Source organism: Papio anubis, chromosome 15 (genome assembly GCF_008728515.1).
Source record: "Papio anubis isolate 15944 chromosome 15, Panubis1.0, whole genome shotgun sequence".
NCBI lineage: Eukaryota > Metazoa > Chordata > Mammalia > Primates > Cercopithecidae > Papio > Papio anubis.
The window spans coordinates 30,301,166-30,322,367 of record NC_044990.1 but is presented as its reverse complement, the minus strand read 5'-3'; the positions used below and the strand labels follow the sequence as shown (position 1 = coordinate 30,322,367).

Sequence of the window (21,202 nt, the reverse complement as noted above, 5' to 3'; positions counted from 1 at the left end):
TTACATGTTACTATAAATAACAATCTATAAAAAACAACTATTTTTTACAAAACAAAAAATTTAGTAACAAGAGTGGCACTGTTTTCCATTTTAGCAAATCTCATTAATGTGTAGCTTTACTGAAGACAGATTCCCATCCTGCTTCTGCATACAGTTTGGACATTTCTTAGAAAATGAGAGTGAAAAGGGGAAATAATAGTATTGTTATGAAAATAGCTTTCATCTCACAGATCACAGTTTGAAAACTACAGGTTTCAGTGACTGACTTGATGTTAGGCTTTGCTTAATCTTCATTTCAGATTCTGCAAATGTGCCTATGGAGTTCAAAGATTATTCTTGTTTATTTATAATTATGAAAAGAGGTTTCGCTGGCTACCAAACAATGGGACATTGTTTCACCCAGGAACCCAGAGAGTAAGTGCCTTTTTCCCCTCTGGTCAAATGCCTATGAGCCTAATCTTTTCTGACCACATGTATTTTAAAAAGTCGGGGGAAGGGATGCTTCAAATGCAAATCCCCCACCCAGGCTCCGAACTCCATAAGGAAATCCCATGTCACATTTCTAAGACAGGCATATGCCACACTACATGGAAGCATCAGAAACAAGAAAACTAAAGATAACTGGGGTTTGTGCAACCACAGCAGCTGCTTGCCTCTCCAGATTCCAAATATCACCTACAAAGAGACAAACTCAGGTTTACAAATTCTTCCTATAAATTCTTCCTCAAATTCAGGTTTACACATATAAAACACAAAACAAAGCAATTTCAAGGTTTCTCCACATATGAACTGTTTAATTGTCTGGCTGCTGCCCCTCTAGTCTGCCTGGATGCTTCACGGTTTACCTGTCATCATCTTTTCTCACCGATGGTAACATGTTTTTGTGCCCTCCCACCCCCAGTTCCCCAACACTGACTACAAGTAAGCAGACGCAGTTGGCTTCTCAATAATATCCCTCCCAAGAGGATGGAAGGGAGAAGGTAAAAGAGAAAAGACACACAGGTTTGGATGTAACCACTTTCAAGACCACCTCTGGCCAATTTCACAATCTTAAGGACAGATGATCTTGGAAGCTATTCAGTGAATGGGGAATATCCTGCTCATGGCCAAACTCTGAAGCCAGACACTGATGTATCACACAAAGGAAGCTACTAGCTAAAGAATTCAGTGCCTCCCTTCAGTGAAAGAGGGTATTGGATATTTTAAATAACATTTATACACAATAAAAATTATGCTGTAATATTAAACAGCAAATGATATGAAATCAGTTTAGTCTAGTTGCTGATATTTATTTTTAAAAAGAAAAAACAGCTCAAAACTTTTGAGAAAATTATTCTGAACCAAAAGGTTGCCTGCTGAAATTGAAAACTGCTTACACCTAACATCATAATATTTAGCCTAATGGTTAAGAGGCTGATAATTACTGTTTCTCTACTCAGGAAAGCTGCTGGTGAAAGAAGTCTGGATCTTTGGTTGTTAAGTTTTGGATTTTGTGGAGTTTCAGAGTTTGTAAGGGGTCTTAGAGATTACCTAGCACGATGACTCATTTTTTAGATAAGGAAACGAAAGTCTAGAGATACTAAGGAGAAAGTCTAGACATATTAAGGAAAAAGTCTCAGGGTCAGAGGCTTACCTGGTTGCAGGTTGCATAGCCCACACTTAAAATGTGGGTCTGTCTCTTGATTTTTTATCCACTGATCCTTTGACTCACACAAACCTCAAAGAGCCCCCTCAAAATGACATTAAAACTCAGGAGAGTATTTCATTGAATCTCTATGAGCAAAGAAAAAAATTACAGTGCAAATTCTGAAGTCACTACACTCTTTAGAAAATCCAGGTGACAATGCATTATAACAAACACAAAAGAAAAATAAGCAGAAAGCACCACACACCACTAATGCCTCTATCATGAGCCCTGTTACCCAAGTCTGACACCTGGAAGCAGGACCAAATGGTTGGCCAAGGACACCGGCTAATCAGAACAGATGCTAGCTGCAGACAGCAGCAACTGTGTACTGACTGAACACAAGCTTGGTTGGGAGTTATTTTTGCCAACTACCCCTTCTCCCCACTCAATTTCTCCTACACATTTAGTCATCAGATCCTTACATCCTTCTTGAATCCAAGCCCCTTCCAATGCATTTCCAAGTAAACTTTTATCTTTGACAATGACCTGCATATCCCCATTTCCTAGCCTTTGATCTAGTGTCTCATTTCCTCAATCTTCATCATTTTTCAAACCTATCCTTCTGAATGGTCTGCTTTCATATAATCACCTCAGGCAGGATGGAGCTTTCTGTTCTGAATTTCAAGAGACTCTGTAGCTCTTTTAGACTATTGATCACAATCTGCATTAAATGAAAACTATCAATGATCAGATCATTTGATCTTTCTTTATAGAGTTTAAGGAATGGAGTTCTGGTTTTCCTAACATGTCTCCCCAACGTGTCCAGCATTGTTCTTAATATACAATATATAAGAGGTATTCAATAAATATTAAAAATAAAGAAATAACACTCCTTGTTTTTTTTTCTTTAAATCAAGTCAGGATTTTCATTGTACTACTACTACAGACACTCCCACTGTGGGGCTTGTGTACTGACTGTTACTCTACCTGAAACACTCTTCCCAAGACAAATGATGGACTCAGTCCTCCACCCTTCAAGGCTTCTGGCTCAGATGCTATCTTCTTAATGAAGCCTAACCTACTGGCATCTATTCCCTCTACCTTATGCTCACATTCCCAATCCCCCTTACTCTGTTCTATTTTTCCCCAAAGCATGTATCACTTCTATGACCTTCTAACATATATAAATTATAATGTTATTTATACAGCAATTACTAAATGCAACAAAAACAAGAGGAAGGGTTTTTCAGTAGGGGAAAGTATATTTTGATGTATCTCAAGTACCTAGAACACTGCCTGGCACATAGTAGGTGTCCAATACGTATTTTAAAAATGGAATAAAAGTGTTACGTTAAGTGTTATATTAATTTACATAGTAGCTCTCTATTAACATACTTTTAAAATATATGAAAATATTAATACATAACATACTATAAAAATAATTTAGTATAATTTTTTCAGTGATGGTTATATATATTGTTAGATATATATAAGTGTGACATTGTTGGTGTTTTCATTTAGATAGGCCATCAAAGAAAGATTCAACAGTTTGCTCATCAATAGTAGGCTTGGAAGTAGGAACTAGATTTCTCAATTGGGGGTTCAGTGTTACCCACAGTAATTTTGAATGAAAACATGTGCAATTACCAGACATTCAAATAATAAAAGAAAAAAAAAGAGAGCCTAATTACTAACCTATTACTTTTCCTAATCAATACTGAAAAATAGAACAGTACACACTTTTGACTCAAATCTCAGTATATCTCAAATCTCAGAACCAATGCTTTACTTCTTAGATTAATAGAAAACACAATAATGTGTTGCTTTTTCAAGCTGTTTATAACCATGGTCTCCATACTAAAATGTTATAATTATCTCTTTTTCTATATTTAACTTCATATATTTTCAGTCCTGAACATTATTCAAACAAAAATATACATTTGGCAAGTAATGAACACCAAAAGAAAGCCAATATTACATGTAAAACCCAATCTTATTTGTCAAAAATGGCACACACAAGAAACCAGTTTAAAAACGATGAGTTTTTAAACATTATTGTTAAACCTGAGGTGGCAAAGAATTGTGTGAAAAATACTACTCTTTAACTTCAGATAAAATTAACCTTACCTAAAAGTAAATTAAAGTTCACCTACTGCTGAAATGAATATAATTTCTGCCATGAAAACAGTAATTACCACTTTCTGAGGGCTTACTGAGTGCCAAGATCTTTAAGTTACCTCATGTAATTCTCACAGCAATCCCATGAGGCACAGATCACCCTCAATCAACAATGAGTAACCTGAGGAGTATGTGAAGTTAACCAACTTGTTCACGATTATCAAGCTAGAAGATGGAAGAGCTGGAATACAGATACAGACCTTTATGGGAGCAAAGTTCGTACCTTAACCACCACCACATCTGCCCTTGCTATATGAAGGTAAGGTATGTTAACAATCATTTCTCCCACAAACTCTGAGAAAGCTCTACCTGATAAAGGGAGGGAAGAGAATAAAACAATTGCTTCCCTATCAGAGTGCTGGGAAGAAAGGGCTTCTGTAAGAATGACTAGATCATCAGAATGAAGGTGAAAGGAGAACGAACTTCTGGATGGAAACACAAAGGAAACTGGTTTGGCTTTTATTCATTCAAAAAATACTGCCATTCCAATTTGCGCAGGGCTCTCTACTGGGTATTGGAAATGCCAATGCATATGTTTCCTGCCTCCAAGTTGCTCTGGCTACTGGAGATAAAGAAAATAAGTGAATTAAGTGTTATTTACTAGACATGTTTAGGGACTACATTGATCCTTGAAACACGGATTTGAACTGCACAGATCTACTTATACATGGATTTTCTTCCACCTCTGCCACCCCTGAGACCAACCCCTCTTCTTCCTCAGCAGCCTACTCAACGTCAATAGGATGAGGATGAAGGCCTTTATGATGATTCACTTCCATCTAATGAAAACATACTTTTTCTTCCTTATGATTTTCTTAGTCACATTTTCTTTTCTTCAGCTTACTTTATTGTAAGACTAGATTTCTCAATTGGGGGTTTAGTGAATTGAATAAAAGTGTTATTTTAAGTGTTATATTAATTTACATAGTAGCTCTCTATTAATATACTTTTAAAATATATGAAAATATTAATACATAATATACTATAAAATAATTAAGTATAATTTTTTCAGTGATGGTTATATATATTTATATATATGTGTGACATTATTAGTGTTTTCATTTAGATCGGTTATGTAACATATTGTATATGTTATATACAATAAATATAACATACAAAGTATGTGTTACTCGACTATTTACCCTATCAGTAAGGCTTCCAGTCAACAGTAGGCTATTAGTAGTTAAGTTTCTGGGCAATCAAAAGTTATACTCAAATTCTCAACTGGACGGGGAGGTGGGGTCAGTGCCCCTAACCCTCGCATCATTCAAAGGTCAACTGTATATATATCTTACTTAATACAAAATTATATAAATGAAATGTACATGTAATCTAATGATACATAAATACTAAACTAGAAATTTGAACTGAGGGCTGTGAGAATTCTTACAAAGAGTCTTTCAACCCTGCCCTGTAGTAAGACAGGCTTCTCGTAAGAATGGGTTTGGAGCTTAAAGCTAATTCTTGAAGGTAGGAGAGAAGTTCCATAGGGGCAGCAGGAGTTCAGTGAAGGAGAACATCTATTTTTGGTAGAGGACTGCATGTACACAGGCATGGATGTCTGATTCAAAAAGTTTGATGTTTGGTTGGAAAGCTGTGACAGGTGAGATTGACCAAGTGGTGAGAATGATGGGCTTGGAGCTTCATTTTTCTAAAAGTGGTTGAGAGTCTATACACTGGGGAATGTGTATAGAACTTTGGATATCTGATGGCAGAGCAGCTGGAGGAACCTAGAGACAACAGGCAGTTTGACCAATATAAGGCTTATTGCAACAATCCAAGTAAACCTGCAAGAGATGGAAATTTCAAAAGTACTCTTGGGAACAGACAAAGAAGGCCAGAGTCTGGAGACAGGTCTGAGCTAAGTCAGCAGGCCATGGGCACTGATACCGTAAGGTTAAAGGGAAAATGCGGGTCTTATTTCTGGTTGGGGTTACTCATTGATGTCATTTACTGAAGGAAGAGAGAAGAGCATATTGCGGGGGAAACAGAATTATTTCTATTTAGAATATGCTAAACTGGAATGCAGTCTCGGGCTATGGGCCACAGTCTTGAGAACTGTAGGTATAGGATAATTAAACCACAGATGTAGATCACCAAAAAAAAAAAGAGTAAGCAGCAGGAGGGCAGAACCTTCGGGAGCCTCACATCAAAGGCTCTGACTGAGAAAGAAGAACCAACAGAAAAATCTGGAGGTAACTCAGGGTTTACTACACTTAAAAAAAAAACCACACACACACCAAATACTCAACCATGATATGACTCAATCCACTGGAAGGCATCTTTTTGGCTCCTTTCTTTTCCTACCCATAACAATAGCTCTGGGCTGAAGAAGCTACCCTAATGTTTCACTTCTCTCCAATCCAGGAAACAAGCTGCACTTGCATAATTGCTGCAGATGGAAAAGCTCTTCTGTTCTTTGTGCCAATACGGTTAGAAGTCTTTTTGCAACTATGTAATTTGTTCCAATGAGCTTAAGGTCTAATACTAATGGTTGTCTTCCTATACTAAATGAGTACATATTTATAAAAATGTAAAACATTCACTAGTAACTGAGAGAAGAGCTATTCCTCCACCTGTAATGAGGTGAAGCTGCAGGAAAGAGAGGTGTAAAGCCTGCATTCAAAGCTTAGTACAGGAGGAGCAGTAAATAAACAGGGAAGGGCACACATCTTGGAAAGAAAAACTACTCAGGTTTCCACCAGCCTGGATCACTGTAGCATCCAACTACAGCTAAGCAAAGACATACAAGTCCAGCATTTAACCCCAGCACTAAACCCCAGAGACTAGGACATACCTAATACCACTTCCCTCTCTGCTAATGTAAGCATCAAGGCAGCAAGGGGGAAGGCTTTTGCCAAGACTGCCTGAGATCACACAGTAGGTGGAGCAACACCAGGTAACAGCAGTTCCGCAACCACAGGGGCTATAAAAGAATGACTGCTTCCTTCATGCCTTTTGGCTCTTGTGAGTTCTCAAGCTTTACAGCAAAAGAATAAATGTCAGATGGTTCCCTGGAAGATATATTTCATGAGTCTGCTGTTGTCAAGGTACTCTTGAGAGGAATGCCTTCAAAGGTGAGTAACAGTAAAATGCCACACACCAGTCCATCTGGGCTTGAAACCTTGCAATACAAAATGACAGTGACATGGGAACCATGGTTCACCTCTAGTTTGTATAAAAGATGAACTCAAAGTAAAAATCAGCAAAATCTTTGTGTATACAGAGAATATTCTCAAATGTGTAGATGGAAATGGTTAAGAAAAGAATTTTGATACCAAAAGAATTTTTAAATCATTGATTTTAAAAGTTGTAGGACCACAGATGGCTCTCTGGGCATTGGTCTATAAAATCCAAATTCCTAAAACAATAGAAAGCAATTTCACCCTTAATGGCTTGCAATTTTTCCTTCTTCCATACTCTCAATCCACGAAAACAAGGGAGTCACTTGTGATGACAAATTTGCTCCATCTTCTCCAGTCATCCATTCAGAGCATCTCGAGTACTCTCTACATCTCTCCAAGCCCAACCCGTTTTCTTGAGGATGATGAAGATCAAAATGGCAACAACTTGGGTAGGAAACTCCTTTGCAGAAAAAAGGGTGTCCATATCAGACGACAGTACATGTCTTGCAAATCACTGGTAAATTCCTGTGATGCAACAGCAAAGACTAAAGATGGGGCCAGAAATAAGTTGAATCGTCCTAAGGAATATGCCATAACTAAGACATTTCTACCCCTTGGAACTGGCCCACTAAATGCTCATGACATAGACTTTAACCAAGGCTTCCTAGTTACTGCACATGGAGGATGCTGCCACTGATGATGATAATGACACTGACAGGAGCTAATATTTACGGAGCATTTGATACATACAGGGACTGTTCTAAGAGCTTTCCATGGATATATCAGACAGTCCTGATAACAACCCTATAAAATAGGTACAACTATTATTCCCATTTTACAGATAAGGAAACCGAGACACAGAGAGTAAAGCAACTTGCCCAATGTGACACAACTTGAGGGGGGTAGAGGCAGTCTGATACCAGGGCTTGTGCTCTGAACCTCTATATAGTATCAAGTCCATAAACTATATTCACTCACTTACTCGATCATTAATTCAGTCTATAAATATTTACAGAGTACTTAGAAATTCATGGACATTGTACTGGGTGCCAGATTGTAACTCAGTCAAGTAAACACAGTCCCTGCCTTGTGGAGTTTATGCTGAATATATGCCATTAATAAAATAATTACATCAGTTATTATTCCAAGAGAGACAGATTATTTAGATATAAGGTTCCTAGGACAAAGGTAAAGTAACTTGGAACATAATACCCTCATCAGTTCCCAGCCATTGCCTTTCTGAAGTGTAGATGTGCTGTGTTGATGTGGCCAAGATAACTTCTGTAGATACTATATAAATTATTTCAATCCACCACTCACTCTACTGAATCTCTTCAGTACCTAACTCAAAATGCAGAGCAATCTGGGTGCTCCTACGGGTATTCACACTACAGAATTAGTCTAAAAGTTGGTTCAAGAAGGCCTTTCAAAATTCACAACTGCAATGGAAGTGCAACAAAATTAATCTCAGGTCAAAAAATGCTCTTGGTATCTGCATTCAAGACTGCTTGACCAAGTTTTTAGATAACATGTAGGTGCTGAGCAAAAGATGACAGGGCTACAAGTACAATGGCATAACTGACGGAGAAGGTGAGTGTTTGAGAGATCTTGGATCCACACAAATACCAAGGGCACAGTAAGTCCTACAATGCAGCAAGAGTTTTCTTTGATAAAACCACCTTCAGCAAATGGTATTAAATGAATAAATAGTAAGCAACCGGAATGTCAACACTCTAAGACTATTTTCCTGCTAAGCATAGCTCCACACCTATAGTATTAAAATTAGCACATATTTTCATATATTATATATGTAATATATATGTTTAAATTCATTGTAACTTAGCACAAGCTCAGAAGAAAATGCCTACTTAACACTGTGTAAAATGAACTCCTCACATTAGGAAGTCCAGTGACTCAGAAGGATAAAATGACTCAGAAATGCTGGTCTTCTATGGTAGAAACCATGGCATAATGACAGAATCACAAGCTAGTGTAAATAACGGCAGGGTTATATAACAGTTTAAAAGGAGGAGGCCCCATAGATTCCATGCGCACATTTCTCTGGACACAGAGCTTCCTGAAATTTTCTTCAAATTCACCTTCTATGTCTTCTTTATTAGGATATTATTCATAAATGGTATCACACTAGAAATCCTGGAAAACAGAAAATTTCAGAAGCTTTCTCCTGTAAGTACAAAACTTGGAATGCATCATGATGACTGATGAGTGAGAGTCTACTATTACACTGCTGTTTTGAAGCTGATTAAGGTGTACAGTAACTTGCTTGGGTACAGCTGAAGTGCTTTATTCAGGGGCCATTTGTCATTGCTGTAGAACATGACCTTACCATTTGGGTTCAGTTCCCCAAAGGCTCATTATAATTCATGGGAATAAACAACTCATCCAAAACTCCTTGTTAGATTAAATGTGAAATTCCCGCCCCCAACCCAACACATATTTTTTAACAGTGGCTGGATGCACAGAATAACACAAGCTCCCTCCTAATTCCCTAGTGAATACCCTAAGGTAATTCCTTGCAGCTGGGCTGTCCTACTTGTATGAAGAAATTGGCCTGGTATAATATAAATAAAATTTGTCTAGGGCTCAGGGAAGTCCTAGCTCTGCCACCATTATCCTGACATGGGGCCTATTCAAGATATCACTTAATCTAGAGGAGAGTGGCATTAGCTGCAGAAGATCCTTTCAATTATATTTTCCTATCTCCCACAAGAGGATTTTGAATCATCTTTTTTTTAATATCCTTGGATACTTCTTCCTGAAGACATCATGTCTCACATTGAGAAAACTGTTTCCAAATCAACTGCTCTAACACTGTTAGAGAAACACAGTAGATACAACATTACCAGATGTACTGAGTTAAACAGTATCCTCTCAAAATTCATGTCCACCCAGAACCTCAGAATGTGACCTTATTTGGGAAACAGGGTCTTTGCAGATGTAACTAAGACAGGATCATACTGGATTGGGGGAGACCTAAATCCAATGACTGGTGGCTTTATAAGAAGGTCACGTGGAGCTGGGCACAGTGGCTCACACCTGTAATCCAGCTACTTGGGAGGCTGAGGTGGGAGGATCCCATGAGCGTAGGAATTCAAGACTAGCCCAGGCAACACAGTGAGAAGTGATCTATGAAAAAAGTCAAAACATTAGCCAGGTATGGTGGTGAACATCTGTAGTCTCAGCTACTTGGAAGGCAGAGGCAGGAGGATCACATGAGCCCAGGTCTTTGAGGCTGTAGTGAGCTATGATCATGCTGCAGCACTCCAGCCTGGGCAACAAAGCAAAACCCCCTTCCTAAAACAAACAAATAAACATCCGTGAAATGAGCCAAGCATGGTGGTGCACACTTATAGTCCCATCTACTCCAGAGGCTGAGGTGGGAAGATCACTTGAGTCCAGGAGCTCAAGTCTGCAGTGAGCTATGATTGCACCACTGCTCTTCGGTGTGGGCAACAGAGCGAGACTCCATGTTTTGTTTTGTTTTTAAAGGAGTCCATGTGAAGACATAGACACACAGAAAGGAAGGCAATGTGAAGATGCAGGCAAGGACTGGAGAGACACATTCACAAGCCAAGCAATGCCAAGGATTACTAGCAAGCACCAGAAGCTAGGAAAAAGCAAGGAAGAATGCTCTACAGCTTTCAGAAGGAGCATGGCCCCCCTGACACCCTGATTTCAGGCTTCCAGGCTCCAGAATCGTGAGAGAAAAACTGCTGTTTGAAGCTACCCAATCTGTGGTACTGTGATGGCAGCCCCAGGAAACTAACATACCAGGCAACCCACATGAACTAACAGTAATGTACACCGTAAGAGTATAATAATCACAATCACAAGAACTACCAAAACAACAATAAATCCATACACAGTCAATGTCAGTTAGTTTTAGACAATAATCACTATTCTGAATGCTAACCATTTATAGATCAATCTTCTCATCCCAATCAAACTTCCCATAACACATACATGAGATTCATCTTCAGAGAATCGAGATTTTACCATTTTAAGGCCTTTTTCAAAAAATCTTCAATGACCATGCATTTATCTTAGCAAGATATATATATATATATATATATCTCCACCCTATACTATCCTATAGCAATTATTCAGTAGGGTTGGTGAAAATTAGTTTAACGGAAATGCTTTACTTCTGTGTTGACATTTACTCATCAGTCATTTATCCCCTTTAAATATGGTATGAAGTCTTGGAGTGGGATGGGGAGAATCTTCCATGTTACGGATCCACTACCTTTACGTTACATAATGCTTACTACTCATCTTGAATCAAGGCTTTCACGTTATCCCATTAATCCTCTTACCAAATTGGTTTATTTCTCTCCAAACATGTTTGGTCCTTTGGTACCTCCATGGTTTGGGCGTTCTTTTTCCCCCCACTCCATTAATTTTGTCTGAAATACCTTACTTTCCTATCTTTAGCTAATCCAATCCTAGCCAGTCTTCTAAATCCAGTTCATATCCAGGGAGCCGTCCTAGACCATTATCTCCCATTGTCTTCTGACCTCACTGCTTTGCCAACATCACACTCACTGGTGTACCGGTACTTCTGCTATTATGTTTACTCTGTGTTACTTATTTCATGATTTCATTTTTCATAAAAATGAAAAATGTCTCCCTAACTGAATTATAAAGTGTCTGAGACCAGAAGCCACACTATGTTAGAATTGAGCATAACCTTTTGTACAGAGCTGATATTTAAATATTTGTTAGTTGGCTAGAATACATGTGACATAAAAATGGAAAGTTTAAAGTGCCACTTCAGCATGAATAGCAGTTAGCACAATCTGACTAACTTCTCTCAATATTAAAACAGAAGACATTTCTGAAGAAGGTCAAGACAAATTAAACTATTGGCATAAATTTTTCCCCTACAGAAGGTCATTCTATTTTGAAAAACATTTTGAATGGTAATAATACTGTACAAATAAACTATCTTCAGAATTTAAGCAATTGCTTATTACAATCAGCTATATTAAATAATAATAGCGTTTGTACTTCAGTCAATAAACTAACAAATTATTCATTGAGTTCTCAATTTGTACAAGGAGCCACAATAAGATCTACCAGAGGAGAGATGAATAAAAGACCAGCCAACTCTTCAACACCTAACAGTTTAACGGAAGAGACAGACTTAAACATTGTGTGAAGCAAAAGTTAAATACGCAATACAACATAGCTAACCCACTGAGTACCGTGTGTGACTCATTTCAATTGGTAGGGCTCAGGAACCATCTGCCAAAAATAAAAATACAAACAAAAAGATAACACTTGAATGAGGTGGGGAAGATAATTACAACTTTGTAGACCAAGATGGCAAAGCAGGATTCTGGGCTATATGCAGAAAAAGCAAAAGGTATAGGTAGGAAAATTTACTCTCACCCCATATCTTTACCTTCTCTCAGCAGATGACCTTGCCTGCTACCTCCCAGGAAAAAATAAAAGGCATTCCTCTCCTATATCACAAAACTGAATGACATTTCTCTCTCCTTTCCTGCTCTCTCAACTGTCCCCATTCTTTCCCACAGCTAACTTTTCCAAACTGTTCAGGACCCTCTTGCTGCTTGTCTCCTGCCAGATCTTGCTCCAGCACTCATGCTCTCTCTCCTGCTCTTTGTGGCCACATTTTTGAAAGAATGGTCTCTATGTCTTATCTGTACTTCATCTCTAATTCGCTATTCAGCTGCCTAAGTTTAACTGTCTCTTATATCTTATACAATGTGTTCTTTTTATTCAGTAAAATAAAGTGAAATAATGATGTTACTTTCTGATTTTACACTTTCTTAGTTTTAAAATAAGTTAACCACTATTTCTTCTTAAAATTTATTGGCTATAACCAGGAAACAGAATATATACTCTCTGATTAGGATTTCTCATGTCTAAAAAGTAAATTATTAAAACAGCTGAGACTAAGTATTTTCAGTAAAGAGCCTGTTACTGTATTGATCAATGAGAATTCTGAACCTTAAACATGCTGTTCTCTCAGTGTATCTTTCCCTAAGTCAGAACTCTTTCTAATTCTGTAGATGAGAAGAGGTAGGGTGTGCAATTCATCTTCCTCAACAATACAAAGGAAGTACTTTTAAGGAAATTATTTCATATAAGCCAGGGTCCTCAATCTTTTTCAGAAGATTGGAGTAAGTTAAGGTTTGATATCTCAGCCCTATACTGACATACTTGGAAAGATGGACCCTGACTGATGCTCTGCTTCCCTGGCAGTTTCATACTAAAAGAATAATGGCTAAGATGGTTTCTCCTCTTATATACAATAAATAGCTAGAATTCTCCATAACTTACTTTGCTCATCTTTCTTGCCTTCAAAGCCAAATTAATCAGTATCCATTAAGCACCTACACTAACCTCAAAAGTGCAACAAACCACTCCTATGTTAAATAAACCTAAGTTTTTCCATGGACAGTAAGCGTTAACGCAAACTATCCTATAACTGTTGGGTAATGGAGGGATCTCTGTTCATCTTCTCATATTTCCTTTGTAATGAACACTTCAAAAGTCCATTGAAAAATCTAATGATCTGCCTTTATCTTTTAAAAATAAATTTATCTCATACACTCCCCTCCCTTTAAAAACAGCTCTCCTCAAAGTAGACAATTTTGTATCATAAACTTCTATCTACCTAAGAAACAGAGTTTACAGATCTATCAAATGTATTAGATATTACAGAAATTTCATAAATACTTGTCACTAGGCTGACTTATATTAACAATATTGTTAATAGTCCCAGAAAGGGCACCAAGCAAATGTTTTGACTAGAGATCAAATAGAAAACTTCAGGTCCACTAACATTTGTAGGGGCTGGGGCAGGATTACAAATGGAGGCCCACACTCCATGTTTACATATTTTAAAGTTACAAGTCCAGTTGAATTATTAAATAAAATATGGTCTCATCCTCCAGTCTTGACAAACACACCCTCCAACAGCTGGAGGTACAGGTTCAAACTCAAAGTTCTTAGTCTCCTTGAAGTTCCATGCCATATTGTGGTGACACAGGGGGCCAGCCCACCCCCTTCTCTTTCCGTTCCCAGTTTTGTCAAGACTTTGAGGGGCCTTGCACTCACGTGTGGACATCCTGTCTACTGCAAACTGCTACCTCTTTGCCACCTCTCAGGCCTAAGAGCATATTCACTAGTTTTATCTTCCTAAGGACACATTTAGGAAAAAATGTCAGTGAAGAGTCTGGAAGCAGGTTCTGAGCAGTTTGGGGCAGGAAAATCCAGGGTCTTGGTAGGGGGAGGATGGAGTGGGAGAGAGGGAGGATGGAATGGGAAGAGGGAGGACTTGGGCTGATCACATATATCCCCCTGAGCCCTCAGATTCTTCACCCTATGGGGAAGTGTGAGCAGAGCAGAGCCTTCTAATTCATAGGTTCTGAAGCAGAGTTTCTCTCGCCCAGGACTAAAGGCAACACTGGATAATTTACCAAATGGAGAATTTACCAAATCAGTCTTGTTATTAGTTAATATACTAGTTGAAATTTAATATGTAGAAAGATTAAGTAGGTAAATAAAAGTTAAAATTCCAATCTTTAATCACTTCAGTTCCCCAAACATCTGCAATCAAAGGGTCTAGTATTTATGTGGATCTATCTACAGACTAAACCTAGATTCTGTGCTTTTTTTCACAATTTCATATAAATTTACAGCATTCTATTCAGATGCTAGAGGGAGCTGGAAAAAACAAGAAGCAGAAGGAACAAAGAAAGAACACAGAGTATCAAAGACAAGATCAGACATGCAGACATAAGGGAAAGCATTTTCTTCCTGTTCTGTTGCTTATGTGGCAAAGTTTAAGGCACCATGATTAACCATCTGATTAAAGCCACTAGCATCACAGCTTGCTCTCACTAACGCAGATTCATGGAGTTTACTCACTGGCCTCCAATTGCCCCCATCCTAGCCACTCTGACAGGGTAGGTCAAGCTGAACCTTGTCAGCATTTAAGTGGATACTGATGATAGCTCTCCCTACATTAGAATCTCTTACCTCACCATAATTTGCTACGCTACAACCTTTATGCTACTTAGCAAGAAAATTATTCTGTTAACTTGAAAAAACTAATAAATACATACACATACTCCACAGGAAGGGAAGTATTTCAACTGGAAATCTTATTTATGTGTACTTACTGAGATTGTACCATTGTCTAGACCTATGGACAGTCTTCTTGTTTCCGGGTTAAAAGACATGCATGAACATGGAGCTGAAAGAAATGAACATGTTGATGAAATTAACAAAACCATGATTCTCATCGATTCAGGAGTGCCTAACTAGCTAAAAGTGTGGGGTTGTATTTTCCCCACTATCTCCTGGAAAACATTTCATTTAACACCCACTCACCAAAAAATAAAAACAGTAATTTTACAGCTACCCCATAGTTGTTCAGTTATCCTTTTAATGAATATAACAAATAAGATATTCTCAAACTGGGCAAGTTCCAAGGGGCTTGGTCTTGGCTGGGTCTGTCAGTATGGAGTCTAAATTTGCTTGACTAGATTAACAATACTTTGTGCTGTGTAAGATTTCTGTTACCACTCTCTCTGTACCACTCCAATTCCATCTTAAACAGAAATAACCTATCCTTTCTGAACTAGACAAACAAAAGAAAGATCTTATTATACCTCCACCCTCCCCACCCACATACAGACACATACACACATGAGTATAGAAGTCTATTTTTTGATTCAGAATTGATTTGGGGCGTGTGAATTAACAGGAGTTTTTTGCTGTTGGCCTTTGGGGGTGTGCTGGAGTCTGCTGATTGAAAATGACTAAGAAGGATTTGTCTCAATCTAAAAAAGAACCAACTCATCATAGGGCTAGGCACTGTAGGAAAGAAACCAGGTGAGTCAGTAAACCCAGGCCTGGACTGGGTCTCCCTGTTCCGCAGGACTGACTGCCTGAGTACACCTGAGCCTAAGTAAATTAAGTATGCTTGGAAGCCACGTATGGTCAACAAGTGCTTACCAAACAGTCGGCTCCCAGGCCCCTGCCTTCTCTACCTATGCTTGCTCCTAACTGCTCCCACTAAATAGGGGGTCTTTTGACAATTCACCCAATACTGAAATATTTAATAGTTGTTCTGAAGAGCCCAGCACAGTTTTTATATGTCTCCCTTCATATTCACAGAAGCCATGTAGATCATGAACTACCTATTATCATAATCACAATCAGCATCAAGTATTTTTTATTCCTACTTTTCACAGTTATGATTAGATGTTTTACCCAAGGTCACACAGGAAACAGTTGGAGAAGGTTCAAAGACATCATTCAAACATACAGTTCCATTTTCAAACAACCTACTTAGATTATTTTTAAACGAAAAAAGAACTTCAAGTTCTACTGACAGTCACTTCATAAACATATCACTTGTAACATATTTTTTATTCTCTATAAAACGACCCTGAATAAAACAACAAAAAGATCTTCTAAAGTGCATATTTACTTTTTTCTAATTTTCTATGATATATTCAGAAAATAAAAACATACTAAAAAGAACTTCCCCCTAAAACTTCCACCAGTACAACAGACTATCTTCTTTCTACTTAGCTACAAAATAAAACCAGATTCCCAAGGGCACACTGCTGAAAACAGCATTCAAATGATATTTAATGCACTGCCCTAAGAAAGTCAGTTTTATTGCCCTTGATTTGTAAACTATGTTGGCACAATTTCTATACAACACTAAGATGCCGGGCCTCATAATCCCATAACATGTGTGCAGAATTAAAATCAAATCATCTCATGGAAAATTAACATGTTAGCTGAAAAAAAAATCTAAAGAAAAAATACACTGGGATTACAACTGTGTAAAGTACATACACACATAAGTACAGGATACATGGAAAGACTATTCTTGTGTTCAAATGACAAGATTATTTCTATAACACTGTCTTTACTCTTATTTTGCCATTCCTGTTAAAATGAATTTTAAATATCTCACAATTTATGAAGATGTAAGTATGATCATATGAAGCAAAACTCAACTGCAACCCCAAGGGGCTAGTGACTAGCCAGGAATAACCTTATCATTTAGCTGCCCACTTGACCATCCAAAAGTATTTCCTGTGTGATTTCCTCCAAAGTCCATATCCAGTTATGCTATAATTAGAAAACCCACTGAACTTTGAATGTGATTTAAAATACTTCTTTACAACACTGCACAGGCTACTCTTAAATCTTCATTGCCATTCCCTTATTCCTTGTTTTTTCCCCAATTTCCTATGTTTCTTGTTATTCTTTCGAGAAAAATTTATAATCTTTACTATGTTCAAGGCAAGTCCTACAATGATATATAAGGTATTATTGCTGCCATCAAGGAATTAAAAGAATTTATAGATTGTGAAACCAATGGTATATAGGAACGGTAAGACAATTTCACCCTATTGGTTCAAATCATTTTATGCATAGTAAGAAACACCACCATATTTCAAAGCAAAGAACTGTTCCTATAATAAATGAATTCAGCAAAGTTTCAGAATACAAAGTTAATGCACACAAATCAGTAATTCTGCTATACACCAACAGTGACCAAGCTGAGAATCAAATCAAGAACTCAACTCCTTTTACAGTAGCTGTAGAAAAATACAATAAAATACTTGGGATTCCTAACCTAGGAGGTGAAAGACCTCTACAAAGAAAACTACAAACACTGCTGAAAGAAATCACAGATGACACAAACAAATGGAAACACATCCCATGCTCATGGATGGGTAAAACCAATATTGTGAAAATGACCATATTGCCAAAAGCAATCTACAAATTCAATGCAATTCCCATCAAAATAGCACCATCATTCTTCACAGAACTAGAAAAAACAATCCTAAAACATATGTGGAACCAAAAAAGAGCCCACATAGCCAAAGCAAGACTAAGCAAAAAGAACAAATCTGGAGGAATCACATTACCTGACTTCAAACTATATATAAGGCCATAGTCACCAAAACAGCATGGTACTGGTATAAAAACAGGCACACAGATGAATAGAACAGAAAAGAGAACCCAGAAATAAACCCAAATCCTCACAGCCAACTGATCTTTGACAAAGCAAACAAAAACATAAAATGGGAAAGGACACCCTATTCAACAAATGGTGCTGGGATAGTTGGCATGCAACATGTAGAAGAATGAAACTGGACCCCCATCTCTCACCTTACACAAAAATCAACTCAAGACGAACCAAAGCCTTCAATCTAAGACCTGAAACCATAAAAATTCTAGAAGATAACACTGGAAAACCTGTCTAGGCATTGGCTTAGGCAAAGACTTCATGACCAAGAACCCAAAAGCAAATGCAGGCTGGCTGCAGAGGCTCACGCCTGTAATCGCAGCTCTTTGGGAGGCTGAGATGGACGGATCACTTGAGGTCAGGAGATTGAGACCAGCCTGGCTAACATGGCGAAACCCCATCTCTACTGAAAATACAAAAATTAGGTGGGTGTGGTGGTGCACACCTGTAGTTCTAGCTACTCGGGAGGCTGCAGCACGAGAATCGCTTGAACCCAGGAGGCAGAAGTTGCAGTGAGCCGAGATGGCACCACTGCACTCCAGCCTGGGCAACAGAGCAAGACCTTGTCTCAAAAAAAAAAAAAAAAAAAAAAAGCAAATCCAATAAAAACAAAGATAAATAGATAAGACTTAATTAAACTAAAAAATCTTCTGCCTAGCAAAAGAAACAATCAGCAGAGTAAACAGACAACCCAAAGAGTGGGAAAAAAAAATCTTAGCAATTTATACATCCAACAAAGGACTAATATCCAGAATCTACAAGGAACTCAAACAAATTAGCAAGAAAAAAAACAATTCCATCAAAAAGTGGGCTAAGGACATGAATAGACAATTCTCAAAAGATATAAAAATGGCCAAAAAACATGAAAAAATGCTCAACATCACTAATGATTAAGGAAATGCAAATCAAAACTGTAATGCAGTACCACCTTATTCCTGCAATAATGGCCATAATCAAAATTCAAAATATAAGAGATGTTGGCATGGATGGGGTGAAAAGGGAACACCTCTGCGCTGCTGGTGGAAATGTAAACTAGTACAACCACTATGGAACACAGTGTGGAGATTCCTTAAAGAACTAGAAGTAGAACTACCATTTGATCCAGAGATCCCACTACTAGATATCTACCCAGACAAAAAGAAGTCATTATACGAAAAAGATACTCACACACGCATGTTTATAGCAGCACAATTCACAACTGCAAAAACATGGAACCAGACCAAATGCCCACCAATCAACAAGTGGATAAAGAAATTGTGATGAACCATGGAATATTACTCAGCCATAAAAAGTAACAAAATAATGCCATTCATAGCAACCTAGATGGAATTGGAGACCATTATTCTAACTGAAGTAATTCAGGAATGGAAAAGCAAACATCACATGTTCTCACTCATAAGTGGGAGCTAAACTATGAGGATGCAAAGGCATAAGAATAATACAGTGGACTTTGGGGACTCGAGGAAAGGGCGGGAGTGGGGTGAGGAATAAAAGACTACAGGTTGGGTAGAGGGTACGCTCGTTGGGTGATAGGTGCATCAAAATCTCAGAAATCACCAGTAAAGAACTTATTCATGTAACCAAGAACCACCTGTTCCCCAAAAACCTACAGAAATAATAATAAAAGACTGCTTCTATAAATGAGCATAAACAAAAGAAATCTGAGCAGAAATCTTACTGTTCTACAACCCATATGCCTGAACCCAAGATGTTCTAGACAGGGGAGTGTCAGAGTTTGAGAGCATTAGCTCCCAGGCACATCCAAAGGCATAATCACCACTTCAAAGAGGCATTTTGGGAAAACACCAGGCAAACCTCTGTGTGTGTGTGTGTGTGTGTGTGTGTGCGCGCGCGCACATGTGCACGCGGCAGGTGAGACGTACAACACTCCTCAAACCATTTTCCAACTGTGACACTCCCACAGGAACAGGCCTTGGATTGACCCCAGTAGGTCCAAAGAAGCAGAGAGCAGATTCAAAAGAATATTGATGCCCAGATTTGTTGTTACAATAAAGTCTTCCTTTTCTTTTATGAATTAGAAAGGTAAACAGATTGACACAGAGATTCTTCTAACTTCAACTCACCAGAAATTAACAAAAAAGCAACTAAAAAAACTAGTGCTATGGCCCATACAAAATGGGCTCCCAGCCATGAAAGACAAATATCAAAGGGGCAAAACTGTCTGGGGAAGGAAGAGACACTAAAGTAAAGGTAACTATGACCCAATGGCAAAGAGGATCCTTTGGCAGGAAGAATAACGGGAAGCGACAAACAAAATATGATTTAAGTACAATATTTTTTGTAGCTAAGTTGTGAAATATAGCTACAAATATTTGTGATGCCTCACAAATGAGAGCTCTGCTTTAAATGCTATAAAACGAATAATTCGTAAGACAATAAAGTAATAATTGGTCTCTATGAAATCTGAATATGCAAATTACAGGCAAACTGGTTGGAGACTGGTCTACTCCCCACCTTAAAATTACTTTCTCCAAAGGGTGAATGAAGTGCCTGACCAGAACCATAAAATTATAATACAGCTGCCCTCTACTGACTTCCTCTATCAAAACTGCATTCCTGAACTCTAGATGAAATAAATACAGCATGATAGAGATTGTGAAGATATATTTATCACCCCCACTTTTAACTGTTTCCCCATGAGAATAACCATACAGAATGAAATGTGTAGGGTGATGCCATTTGCTAAGACTTATCACATATATCATGGTATATGTAGGTGGCCTGAGACTTCTATACTAACCCAATAACTGAAATTCAAGGCCTTGCCACTGGTTTTGTTGACATTATATTCTAGTCTATATTTTCCCCAACATTTTAATTAAAATCTAGGGGAAAAATGATTACTGTTTTTTGGTAAACAGTACAGGACTCATTTTCCATGTTAGCTGAATAAGATTTCCCATCTACCTTTTCTGTTTCAGACTAATGACAGTCAAAAGAAATATAATGGAAAAGTTTTAGGAAGCAATGAAATGCACAAATAAGATAAAGAAGAAACTGTGCAGGTCTATGAGTAATGTAACCTCTTATTCTCTTATATTAGTATCAAGACTTTGGTTCTGACTGGCCTGTCAGTGTCTCACCTTTAAAATTAGATACTTTCTTTTCTTGAATTCTGGGTATTTGGTAAAATAATAAAGAAAGAAAAAGAAATAAAGTAAAAGTAAACACTTTCATAACACTGTGTGTTTGGTA

At 37.9% G+C, this 21,202-nt stretch overlaps 1 protein-coding gene across 8 annotated transcripts in view; it reads right to left on the bottom strand.

Moving 5' to 3' along the window:
• WDFY2 (WD repeat and FYVE domain containing 2) overlaps positions 1–21,202 on the bottom strand; it is a 182,772-nt gene that overhangs the window by 79,075 nt on the left and 82,495 nt on the right. For 7 of the 8 annotated variants that reach the window (XR_004178709.1, XR_002518374.2, XR_004178710.1 and 4 more), the window contains one exon: positions 15,108–15,181. The exons of the other annotated variant lie outside the window; for it this stretch is intronic. Coding sequence is in view for 4 of the 7 variants with exons in the window: in XM_003913902.5 (XP_003913951.3) it covers positions 15,108–15,181 (74 nt within the window). In the remaining 3 variants the exon portion in view is untranslated. The remainder of the gene's footprint in view (positions 1–15,107; positions 15,182–21,202) is intronic. 8 annotated transcript variants of the gene reach the window in all.